Genomic DNA, 13,700 nt, shown 5'->3' on the forward strand with positions numbered 1-13,700 from the left:
GGTTTCATTTAATTCCAGCACAAAAACACGTCTTTCAAGTTGTTTGTACCTGAATTTGAAGGCAATGCGTGATTCATTTATAACTGTATTCTGTCATGGGAGAATGTAGGATGCATGAAGCTGAATGCAGTCAGGAGACCCATTCAGCATGAAAGCAGGTGAATCCTCCACAGCCTGTTAGGATGCATCAGCTATTCATGTTGTAATTAAACTCCAGCCCTCTCTCAAACCCTCTTTTCTGCTCTTTTCATGCTTTCTTTTCTCTCCTTGTCTCTTTTATTTTTCCTTTTTTTTCATGTGATCCCTTCTCAATTAAAAAAATCATCAGTCTGCTCCTCAATCACTGCTTGGAAAACAACTCTTTTCTTTTTGTTTTTTTGGTTTTTACCTCCTTCCCCCCCTTCATCTTCGGTGTTCCACGCTGGCTCTATCAGCGTAATTTGGAGTCTTGGCCCATCTGTTGTTATTGCTGCTTCTGTTATTTTTCATCACCATCATGAGTCTGTGTTGTTTTGCCACTAAATCTGGGATTCTGTGGCGAATGCATTGATTTGTTTCTCGCCTGTGATGTTCATCTCTGCCTCTCTGAACACTGTTATTTCGGCGAGTGGGTGACGACGCCGGAATTACGGCGTGTTCCACCGTGTTGAAGCTGAGCGTTCCCGTCTCCATTTTGACAAGTCATTAGGCGAAACGCGGTTCAATATTCACGCCCAGGAACTGATAACATCATGTGACTGAACGCGCACACAAAACTTCTACAAGCCCCCCAAAAAAACCTTAAAGAGCGCCTTTTATCAGCACTTCTCCGAGAACATCTTGCATAATGACAGCTGGAGTTTTATGTAAAACAAAAATTATCCCTCGGTGTCGGCTGTGGGAGATTTCTTTCAGATTAATCTTGCTACAATTTCCCGTGAAGAGGCTTCTGCTAAATTGAAAGCCACACTTGACTGTATTTGTGAAAGGCGATTCCTCGTCAGACGCTGTTAGTTATTTGGTGTGAGTATCAGACGCAGTTTGATTGTGTTTTAACACTAATTGGCTTGTTTGGTTTCCTGCCGATGTTGGTTAATGGCCAGATGCTAAAAGCCTTTTGTGCGGGAGGGTTTCCTCCGTAAGCTTCTGTTTCGCTCTCTGCTCGCACGCCCGTTCACACCTGTCCTTCACGCAGGCTTTTTCGGTGTTTCGTTTCAGGTGGTGCAGGTGCTGCGGGCAATCGATAGAGATGAAGGCGGGAACGACAGCGCTGTGTATTTCAGCATCCCACCGGATTCTGCAGCTGCCCTCAACTTCAGCGTCAGGGACAGTGGTGGTAGGTACTCCCTCTTTTAGCATCCAGGCAGTTACATTAAAGTTCCACTTTCATCATCTTTGATCCATTTTTATTTATTTTTTAAACTTGTCCTTTCCAACAGCTAGGCAAACAGATGAGAGCTGAAGGCCTCTTGTGTTGGACATATTTTACTTTAACAACAGGGGTTCTGAATTTTTTGACAAACCAGAGGTATGTCTGAATAAACCCCTTTTGTAATCGAGGTCAAACTTTATTCATTTCAATCGTATTTGAAGATTTTTTGTGTTGGACAGAAAAGGAAAGGAGAGAAGAAAAGAGAGGGATGTTGGAGAGGGGGGGGTAGAAGGGTGATTATAAGGGGGGGGGGTAAAACCATGAAGCAGCATAAAGCAACATGGATGTTTCGATCCATTTTTAAAGTGTTCCCAGTGGTTTTTACATTACGGTTATGCAGATTTTTTTGGGTCAAAATCCAAAATACCCGCGTCGTTTTCTAGGACATAGTTTCTGCAGAGCGGCAGTAGTTCTTTAGAAATTCACCTTTGAGTTGTGGGTGGGACTGCTAGCACTGAGTAAGCCCGCCCCCTTCCCATCATTTAGCTGTTTTCATGCTCTCCCATTAGCATAGAGCCCCTCACAACCCCAACCTAACATTCCTGGTGCAACATTGGAGGCATCCAGCTGTACAGCTTAGAGCCAAATGTCAGAAAAACAAAGATGCACGTGGATTCTACTCATCTATAAGAGGATGCATCAAGCCACATTCACGCCGGCAGCCTTGACGTTTAAGCAGCCACTTTCAATGAAAAGTCTACGTAAACAGAAGTCAACCCGGCTTTCTGCGTTTTGAATGTCCGTGTTTATGCATCGCATACGCAGGTTAAGTCTGATCGCGTTCTGCGTTCAAATGCGGCGTTCACTGATGGCATGCTGGAAGTTTTGAACTTCTTGAGGCTAAATTGTGACAACCCTGAACCGTGATGCAACCAATCACTGACTGGGATTTGGTAGTGATGACGTGTGGGTAGCGTCTTTTCTCCTGCCCGCGCCAGATTTGAATTCTGTGACACCAGGTCTTTCATGTATCGGAATAGAGCTGTGAAAGAAAAAGTCTGGAGCATGAATTGTGGGATTTGCACCGCTTTGACTTTGCGCACTGAGCCTCTTTCATCTGTAGGTGGCGTACATGCAATAGGAAAGAGTAAAAAAAAAGAAAGATAAAGAAGCTTTCCTCTGGTTTCTCTATGCTAAATGCACGTTCATGAAACCGCATTTATATACATATATATATAGTGAATGAATAATGGACAAATTGTAAGCGCTTTGAGAAAAAGGGCAGATAAATCAAATCCATTTTTTTTCTATAGTGTGTGGGAGCAGGGAGCTTGTGCCGTCATACGTCACACCTACAAGCTTTTTCCAAATATCGTCTGCTGCTGATTCAGGAAATGTAGAAAAATGCTACAAGAACATGTTAAAACACCATTTTCATTGGAGTGGGTGTTTAAAGAAATATTTTTTTCCCAGTTACCCAAGCCAGTTGCTCTTAATCTTGATCACTGTCTTTTTATGTCATATCTATCTTTTACCTTCCCCTTAAGCACTCTGCTTCTCCAACTCCCCCATCATCTTCTTTCTCTCTGCCCTCAATATCTTCTATCCACATTTAAACCATGAATTCCTTACGCTTTTACTGTTTTTCTCTTCTCCTTTTTTTATTCTTACCTCTTTTTGTCTCTCCAAATTCTCCACATCCAAGCTTTTTCTCCCACGTCCACTCGTTTCCACAAAAACCTCCTTGGATGGAAACGGAGCTGCTTCATGTCATTTGCCTCGGCTGCACTGGATTTGGCATCAAACTCACTGGATTTCCTCAGCTTCTTTGTGCAGCACAAATTACTTTACCTGATGGTTGAGTTTTAGTCAAAATTAAAAGTAAAGCAGTTAGGAAACAATTCTCCAGTATATTTCTGTGATCGACACGATGGCGTAGCCTACAAATCTGTTCCAGTTTATCTCAAAGAAGGTAAGTGAGGTGGAGGTCGGGGCTCTGCGGGGTCAAGTCGGTTCCTCCTTGCCAAAGAAACCCAAAACTCTGTCTTTATGCTGTGGGGTGAAGTCACACTGGAATTTAAGGTTTAGGTCGCAAATATTTATTGACTTTGAAATTAACACTTGACATTTTTTTTCCCTTTCAAATGATCTTTTTGCATGTTCAAGTTACCCACAAATCTGTCTATATTCTTAAAGCCTATTGCAGAACAACACGAAAAAGAAAAAAAAAGTAACATTTTATAGTATAATATAGTATATTTCATGGAATCTCGACTATTTCGGAAAAAAAACTCACATTTATCAAAAAAAAAAGGAATCTGCGGTTAGAAGAAGTGGTTTTCCAGCCGTATCACAATTTACTTATTTGGCAAAAAAAGCAGTGGAAACACATTTTTTTTCAGGATTTAAAGGAATCACGTGACCAACAACCAATGGCAATGCGCTTCTTGGAAGGCTACACAACGGGCCCCACAAAACACCACAGTTAAAAGAAATTTTTTTCTAGATATGCAGATGAATCGCTGGTTTCCTAAATTGATCACACTGTATATAAAACATAATCCTAGACAGCTGCTGTTCTCTCTTTCTCTCTACAAAAGCTTTCATCTTTTTTTTCCTTAAAAAAAAGACAGCAAACCACACTAGTGTTTTTTTTTTAACTTGGTTAGAAAGTGACTCAAAGTGACACCCGTGTCCATTAGTGATCCACAGTCACTGGTCTCTGCATCTGCTCCTGTTAGAGTCTCTATTTCATCTTTTATAAAATAATAATAAAAAGAGAAAAAAACCTGTTTTGTGGTATTTTTCCCTGCAGCCTTTTCCTCTCAGCAGTGGATTTTGTGAAGCTGCTTTGATTGTATGTGTCTGAATGTCTGAAACCACCTCGGAAATCGAAACAGAACATGGTGCCTTTAGAGATCGTTTCAGCTTCAACACCTTTTTCGTTTGTACCTCTAAAACTGCAGGTACGATGCCACTATTGAATTGTCAAATGGCTGTACCTTAACAAATATTGATCTGTCTTTTCAGAGCGCTGTTCTTTTTTTCTAAAGGAATAGGGGTTTTCTTTAAAAAGCAAAACAGAAAAGCTAATTTATTGTTCTTCAGAGGATTTTTTTGTCAGTCTTTGAGCTGCACTCAAAACTGTAATTTTTCTTCCAATATGGATTATATGAATAAAACCATCCAAAATATATTCAATCTTCAATTATACTTGCATTCCTAAAGACATTGAAATATGTGTTAAAATGGCGAGACAAAGCGTTCGGGTTCTTTTAGCGGTCTTATCTCTGCACAAATCCTCAAATGCATGCTGCGTTTAAGTACTGGTGGAAAACTGGGACATCTGGGATTGTGTAAGAATTTTTTGTTGTATCAAAGCTGGGAGGATCTGGAAAGATCACTATTGGATCATAGATGAAGAGGATTAACTCCCTGACATGTGGTATCAAAGGCCTCTTTGATGCATCATCCAGCAGAAGAACAGGGGAACAAAAAGATCATTTTCGGTTCCATATGGACGGCTTGTCACGAAAAGATGCAACATTATTTGCTTTGTTCGAGGAGATAATAATTTGATCTGTGGTTTGGATTATGGAATAACTTTGGGATAATCGCTGCTGTCTTTTTGCTACTAGCTGTTGAGCACGTTTTCAAAATATGGCATAGTCTATCCATATTCCTTTGCTTTTTAATATTTTATTTTTAAAACATTCTCCTGATAGTTTAAAAAAGGTTGTGCCACATCATAAGATTCACAACACATGTAAACTGAAGCAAATTAAACAAAAAGAAGAGAACATATTTAAATGCATCAGGATTTTAGATGATCTTCATATACTTCTGTTTAAAATACTGTAGCTAAGATACTAATAAAGTTTTAACATATTGCAAAAATATGTTATGAGTCCTTCGTCAGGATGTCCTGATGTAACTTATTTTAAAAACTTGTTTTAAATGAATTCAAAACAAATATATACTTTGCTAGTTCTGGCTTGGACCCCCTTTTTCCCCCTTGGTGGCATAGATTCAACAGATTTCAGCTGAACAATCATGATGTCCATCTGCCGCTCCACCTTATTCCAAAGATGATGTATTTGATTGAGATCTGATGTGGAGGTCATCTGAGTCCAGTGAACTCATTGTCATGTTCAAGAAACCAGTCTGAGATGATTCCAGCTTTTGGACATGGCACCTTATCCTGCTGGAAGTAGACATCAGACGATGGTACTCTGTGGTCATATAGGGATGGACGTGGTCAGCACAATACTCAGGTAGGCTGTGGCGTTGAAACCATGCTCACAAAGGGGGCCACCAGCCTGAACCGTTGATACAAGGCAGGATGGATCCATGCTTTCATGTTTTTTACCATTTTTGACCCTGCCATCTAAATGTGGCAGCAGAAATGGAGATTCTTCAGTCCAGGCAACGTTTTTCTAATCTTTTATTGTCCAGTTTTGATGAGTCTGTGTGAATTGTAGCCACAGTTTCCTGTTCTTAGCTAACAGAAGAGATAGTCGGTATGGTCTTATGCTGCTGTAGCTCATCTGCCTCAAGGTTGTAAGTGTTGTGCGTTCAGAGATGCTCTTGTATTTGAGTTCCTGTTGTCTTTCTATCAGCTGGAACCAGTCTGGCCGTTCTTCTCTGATCTCTGGCATCAACGAGGCATGTCTGCTTATATACTGGATATTTTCTCTTTTTCAGACCATTCCCTGTCAATCCTAGAGATGACTGAAAAACCAGTTCGTACCAACAGCCATGCCGCTTTCAAAGTCATTTCAATCACCTTTCTTCCCCATTCGGATGCTCGGGTTGACCTGCATGTCTACGTGATTGGCTGATTAGAAATTTGCCTTAATCAGCAGTTGAACAAGTGTATCTAATAAAGGGGCCTGTACGTGTAGATTATTTTTGTGCTTTATTTCCTCAGAAAAGTATGGGGTTTGCAAATATGAGTACAGTGACATTGACAAACATCTTTCCAATAGGGTTCTGCTAACATTCACAGCAGAATATGTCCTTCCACCCTGGAAAAGCTGATTAATAATGTCTTCCCTGCTGTCCCCTCCCCAGGTCCCACGGCCAGCCTGGTGCTGCTGTCTCAGCTCCAGCCTCTGTCCCGCTCCCAATCATCCACCTTGACGCTCTATGTTCCACTCGTCCTGAGGGATGGAACGTCGGGCCTAACCAGCACGGGGACAGTCACCGTGTCCATCTGCCCCTGCCTGAGAGGCGGAGCTAAAGCCGGCGAGAAGGAGAAACTGACGGAGGGCGAGTGGGATTGGGAAAGGGAAGCAGTGTGCCTCCCCCAGCAGTCGTCACTGCCCTCCCCTGGCCTCAGCACTGCTGCTCTGCTTGCTATCCTGGCTTGTGTTGCTACATTACTGGGTAAATCATCTCTTTATTTTATTTTTTTCTGATTCAGAAAAGAGTGAAATGCAAATTAAAATAGGAAAAAAAAGGGTTTAGTAAATAGTGTTTAAGGCTGTTTATTCTTTACTAAATCCCTGGATGCTTAATCTGCATATGAAAACAGTGAAAGCTAGAGATTAAATTAGTTATTTATTTTAGTCACAGTTCTGCTGTGAGAAAGAATGTGCTCAGGAAAAATGGAGCCTTCAGTGGAGCTCCTTGTGCCTTAGTATTGATTTTGCACATCTTTGGGACTCTGCGGAAGGAATGTACTTCCAACAGACATTCCCTGTTTTAGACTCCTACTTTCCAGTATGTGCTAGATTGCATTGGGATTTGGGGACTGCTCAGTTCACCTGCTTCAGCTTTCTCACTTGACTAGAAGCAATGTTACTCTTGCTGTAGCTGTTGTTGGATAGTTAACCCATAACAAGTGTTGTTTTTAACAAGATAAAACAACCATTGTTTCAAGGTCAGATGGGTACAAATCATTTTAAAAAATACATGTAAAACATTGGAAAAATTCATTTAATTAGTATTTTTTTCAGCAGCATTACAGATTTTATTTTCTGATTCAACTTATTGATTTTTGGATACTGTGCTTTGCTGATGACTATTTGATTTTCTTGCAAGAGCTTTAAATGACATGAAAGTAAACAAAGATCATCATGAGAAGGTTCTATTTTATTATTCAACTAAACAAAAGCACAGTCATATATTCATTGGATTGGATTAATTTCATTTTATTGTTTTCGACATATGTCACTCTTTATCCAGCATATCATAAAGCCTGGTACATACCATCATCAACCTGTCGGTTGCTGTTTCTCTGCAGTTGTTTTGACTATTATAGATTTTCAGGCATCATCAAACAAAATTGATGGACTGTAACATGTTTCTTTCAAATGATGATCACCCAGTCACAACGTTGCACATTTGCAATTCTTGTCAAGGTACCTACACACCGCCCTCGGTGACGTTCAAGTGGCCACTTTCAATGAAAAGTCCATGTATGTATGAGCTTCTGCTTTTAGAACTCCGCTTTTAGGTACAAGTTTTTCATTTTGGTCTCGGACTCTAAGTACAAAATGGGTGTTCACTGATCGCATGCTGGAAGTTCAACCAGTTGTATTTCTGACTACTAAATCACAGAACAGCGGAACTTTGTCTATCAGGGACTCAGATTTGGCAGTGACGTATGGGTGGCGTCCTTTTTAAATCACGGAAGTGCAAACTGGTTGTAAACATCAACATGGACAATAAATTGATAATTCCAGTTTGTGCTGGGCTGGAATTTAGGGACGCCAAGTCTTGCATTTATCAAAATTGCCCGAAAACACTTTCAGACACCACTACAGCTTCAAATACCCCCACAATTGGAGCAATTGGGAGTAGCCGGAGAGGTGGACTTTGCCTTAGTTTTAATTGAAAGTGGCTGCTTAAACGCGTGTTGCAGAGGAAGTGTTAACATAACGAAAATGCCACGAAATGACATGACTTTTATTTTGAAAGTTCTTTGCTGTTGATGACATGGTAGGACAGCAAGGAAAACCTACAATGACTCTGATTTGCTTAAAAATGCCAACAGCAGGACAAAAATTGGATTAAAATCTGAAATATGTGGCACCCTTTTGCCTGTTGCCAGTCAGTGGGGATTGCAAAATCTTAACTAATTTATCTAAACCAAAATTTTAGGATTTGTGAGTTTTTGCTCGCCACTTTACCATATTAACTCTATTTGAGTCCTCAAAACAGAAAAAAACAACAATCTAACTAAAGCGTGGATGGTAAAACTTTTCACCTCCCGCTCATTCTGCTCTCAAGACTTTATTGGAGTTTATAAAGTGGCCTCTTAGTCTAGTTTTTCTCATCACTTCATAGAATTTTAAGACATTTTCCGTTTTTAAAATTCCCTTTACAGCCTCTCTGCGGATCACGTCGAGCCCCATCTTTTTAAAATGCGTGCAGAGCGTGTTTTTGCAGGCATTCAAATCTTCAAGGGAGCATGTGTACTTTTCCACATTAATGTGTAGATTACCCTTACAACAGGCGCCAATTCAACCACCAGCCGTTACAGAGCCTGGCTTTTGAACTTGTTACTGATAACACTCTTTTCACCTCTAATCTGTATGGGGTCAGTTTCTTGCAAAAAGGCGTTTGGAACTGATTTGTTTGATAAATAGGTGCATAAAGGTTTTGGATCATCCGGGAAGAGTCTATCCAAGAAACGTGGATTTATTTTTAACAGAACGTCATACTGTAATGCTTGACAATGAGGATCTTTTTCCCTTGTGATAGTATCTGCTGCTGAGTTTCTTTGGCAGTACTGACAGATCTGGGATCCCAGGGGTCCAGATTGGATGCGTGTCCTTGTTGTGTTCTCACCAAAATTTCGTGCAGAATCTGAATGAGTTCTTTAATGACTTTGAATGATCTTTCTAAACCCTCTCAATTTAAGAACTTTTCCCTGAAATTTGCGCTGAAACCAGTTTTGCACATGAAACAAAATTTGACAAACTTTGATGAACCGGATGCTGGTGCTGGCAAACTAGTCATTTGCAGTGGCTAATAACAAGAAAAGTGGGCTACGAAACAGAGCAGTTAGTTCAGTGAAATAACTAGTCTTTTATTGATTGATTTTTATTTTGGTTCCTATTTGTTTAGTTACTTTATCTTATTGCATAAATATCTCTTCCGTTCTCTAGGGTTCAAGCACATTGTTTTTGAGTCCTGGGCTCTTCTTTCTTACTGTTCCTTTACCGCGCCTAGCATCCTATGAAACTGAATTTTTGACATAGTGAAGAATAACCCCAAAAATAATGACATTACAGTGGCGGAAACCATAAAAAAAGATAAGATCTCTTATGGGTCATAAATAAAAAAAAGATTCAAAATCCACAAACAAAACCAGAACAAACATGTTTTGGATATCCAAAGGAAGTTTTAAAAATCATTATGGAATGCCAACATGACCTCTGATCTGGTGGCCAATGTTGTGGCAAAGTGTTACATTGGTGATTTTTCACGTTTATGGCAAAAAGAAACAACCATTTGTTTGAATGATCTTCACAAGATTTCACATATGCTTTTAAATCCACAACCACAATTGAAGTTTTGTCGACTTTTGACCTTGGGAAGGTAAAACAATCCACTTTAGTATTGGCTACATATTTAAACTCCTCCTACGGGTTTCAATCAATCGCCTCCTAACTACTGGAGCATCACTGGGACGCAACTTGGGAAGAAATGGTCGATTCAAAGTTTGTATATATTTTTAACGGCGTTAGCGTGCCAAACTAAAAAAAAAAGGCGTGTCCCTGTTGCTCCTCCATGTTTTACAAAACAATTGTGAAAATGTAATACATAATTGGTTTGGCTCAAGCTGAACAAATTTATATATGAAATATGACCGTATTAAAAATATGGGTGTGGTTAGCAAGAAATCTTTGTTGCCAAGGAAATTCAAAACATTTCTTTAGCAGATCCTTCAATAAAATATGTTAGACCTGTTCGTCATCCCTAGGCAACCAAAAAATAAAATAGTTGCTATGGAGACAAAATCAACAAAAAAGCAACAGGTGTTTTTTCCCCCCCATTAATTTGTCACATACACTTACCAGGGTGTCAAGCGTTAAGGAGGAGAGTGAGGGGGGGTGTAGCATGTCCCTTTTTATTTCATGATCATAAATATTTGTACCCCATCTGTAAAAGGAGTTTTTTGTCTTTTTGACACTTCTGTTTTTCGTCATGCAAAAATAAAGCACATTAGATTTTTTTTTCTCATTTACACTACATAAAGTAGAATGAAACAATTCCTGATGCAGCTACATTTAATTCCAAGCAGTTTGGGGATGCATCGAAGCATTTGATCCTTTTTTGTTTGGGTAGTTTCTGAGTTTTGGATGCCACCGCGCACTCTGAGAGAGAGATTTGAGTCTAAATCTTCAACCCATAATTCCCTAGTCAGCAGTTGGCAATGGCAGACTGTCGGTTCTGATCTCTTTGTCAGCACATATTTGGAAGGACTCACGTGTTTTGTTGGGGCCAGGCTTTTAAAATACAGCTCTTTAGATAGGATCTAACATACATTTTAAATTCAGAGCCAAGCCATTCCTTAAAGTTTCCTTATTTTGTCTTTTGCTTAAAAAATTCGTCTAATTTTTGAGTGCAAAACCTGATAGACGTTACTTTCACATATTTATTTTACAACTCTGCTTTTCAAATCCATCATATAACAATAGGAAAAATGTATAAACACGCTATGAAATAAGATTTAAAAAATTGTTCGCATTCACTATAGAGTGTTCATTTCACATATCTTAGAATTATGCATATTATACACAAAATATATCAAATGTAGCGGCTAGAGCAAACAATATTCATACCATAGACGATATAAGGCAAAAAGATGCTTTTATTCTTAAATTTGTCTTAATTTAACACTGTGTAAATTATTAGTCATGTTAAACATTGACAAGTGTGAATGGTTTTATTTGCTGTGCTTTAATTAGACAGGTCTGAGTATGGAGATCAACAAAGGGAAAATGATTATTTTAGCTTCTGTGAACGTGTTCCTGTTTCTCATTGTGGGTGGTTAATCTGCGGTGGGAAGTAAATCTACAGTCATGATATTGTTGACGGTTGAATTATTTGATTTCCATGGAAATAATCCAATAATCCCTGGTGAATGGGTGAATCCTTGCTGAATGGTTTCCCTTAACAAACAGCATGAGAGGTTGCTCATAGAGTCAAGGTGTGGAGAACTTGATGGAGCTGGTGTCAATGTACTAACAAGAGTCCTTCGTCAGGATGTCCTGATAAGGTTTTTTTGGCTGCGATCCAATTTCGAGTCCTTTAATTTTGAGTATCTGGGAAGGTCGAAATCCTGATCTGATACTTTTGTAGGTAGATAGATAGATAGATAGATAGATAGATAGATAGATAGATAGATAGATAGATAGATAGATAGATAGATAGATAGATAGATAGATAGATAGATAGATAGATAGATAGATAGATAGATAGATAGACCCAGTTGAGTGGGTCGTCCAATGATCGAAGGGTCGGCGGTTCGATTCCAGCTCCCACCAGCCAAATGTCGTTGTGTCCTTGGGCAAGACACTTCACCCTCCAGGGCTCCAGACTAACTTTTTTCACTAGGAGCACAGTGGCCCCTAACTGAAAATTTTAGGGGCACAACCAGAAAATTTAGGGGCGCACACCGTAAATCAACATTATAACCAAATCTACTCATTTCCACTGTATTACTAAGAAATACTTTAATAATAGACGCAGAAATTACAATGTGCTGTTTCAAATTCAGTGTCACATTTTATTCTGCACTTTTGAAGATGCAACAACAAGGTAAACTGACAGCACCATCGCTGTCATGACAGTACAAATAGTAAAGAAAACGGATGGAAATTTATCTTTGTGACACCAAATAGGTGCAGCCAAGATGCACAATAAGTGTGTTTGAGATCACAAAAATATCGCGAGAAAGGGGTGGGAGCAAGGGGCAAACCTACCCGGACACAGCTGGAAACTGAACTGACTGAAAGCTGCCCTACAGACTACAAAACAATGCATTATGGGACACGTGTCCTGATGGTTTTTGTAGTGGAGTGATTAATTAAAATAATTTAAAATACCAATTTATTAAAAAAGGCTACATACATCACAAAACCTTAAAATAATCATACAATATATAATAACACAGATCACACTAAGGGGGAGAAGAATATTAAAACTAAATTGAATGTTAAGGACAACTCAAATTTCCTGTTCTCCTTCAGTCTTGCTGCAGATTTGCTTTCATCTCACAGCCCCCCCGCCTGGTCTCCCCAATGATCCAGGCGAGCTGCCGGTTCATCTCAAACACGTCTATCGTTGCATTTTCCCCACGTATTTTCAGTGTGTCTTAAACTAATGTTGTTTTTGCTCGAGCGTGTTTAAAGTTCAAGCCCCATTAGCTGTCACGCATGTAGGTGTGGGACATTTATTCTCCTCAGCTGACGATCTCCCGCGGGAGCGGTGTGCTGCCGTAACGGCCGTGCATAAACCCTTTGATGCGCCGCTGTAACCGTAACCAAAACCTAAACCTTCCTCCGGGTCTGTGCGGCCCAAAGAAAAGTTCAGCACGGACTGCATGTATTTAGAAAATTACGAGCGAATAAATACGTTCTAAAGGAAAGTAAGGAACTCCTTAATGTGGTCCGGGGAGGGAGGGGGCTGTCAGGTGTCCTGCTTTCAAGCCCGGTCATTGCCATGCCCCCAAGAGTCATATACCCCACTGTGATTGGTTGCTTTGTCAGCTCAGCGCACGGCAATGAAAAAGTGTCATTCATACAAACTGGCGGGCTGCAGTAACATTAAACCTTCATATTAAGGCGGGGACCGCAAAATATCATCTTGGGGGCCGCAAATAGCCCGCGGGCCGCGAGTTTGAGACCCCTGCTGTACACTCTGGCACTGGTACACTAGCCGCAGGTCGGAAGAACGAATCAATAGTTCTCTTACCCATAGCTCAGACGCACATATCAGGTTGTGATGATATTTGTCTCAGTTTCCTTCCCACAGATGTTTACGCGCACTCGATTATCTCTAGGCCCTTCCCCCTCCACGCATTTTAGCCACTTACAGTGGCTTTCCCTATTCTTCTCATACGCAGTGGCCGCCTCACACACAGGCATCACGCGAGAGTGTACGTGCTCGCATTTCATGAGTATGTGCGCGAGTGTGTGTGTCTGCCTGCGTCCATGTGGGCTTGCGTCTCATTGATTATTTCATTGATCATTGACGTGCCCCTTCCACGTTTAATGTATAAAAAATACAGAGGGTGGGGGAGGCAAATTTACTGGTCGCACATGTGCGACTGGATGTAAAATTCAGTCGCACACTCTCAAATTTTGGTCGCAAAATGCGACCAATTGCTCGC

At 40.2% G+C, this 13,700-nt stretch overlaps 1 protein-coding gene across 2 annotated transcripts in view; it reads left to right on the forward strand.

Moving 5' to 3' along the window:
* cdh24 (cadherin 24) overlaps nucleotides 1–13,700 on the forward strand; it is a 246,994-nt gene that overhangs the window by 220,014 nt on the left and 13,280 nt on the right. For both annotated transcript variants that reach the window (XM_011486562.3, XM_020710942.2), the window contains 2 exons: nucleotides 1,198–1,315; nucleotides 6,425–6,739. In XM_011486562.3, the coding sequence (XP_011484864.1) occupies nucleotides 1,198–1,315; nucleotides 6,425–6,739 (433 nt within the window). The remainder of the gene's footprint in view (nucleotides 1–1,197; nucleotides 1,316–6,424; nucleotides 6,740–13,700) is intronic.

Source organism: Oryzias latipes, chromosome 17 (genome assembly GCF_002234675.1).
Source record: "Oryzias latipes chromosome 17, ASM223467v1".
Taxonomy (NCBI): domain Eukaryota; kingdom Metazoa; phylum Chordata; class Actinopteri; order Beloniformes; family Adrianichthyidae; genus Oryzias; species Oryzias latipes.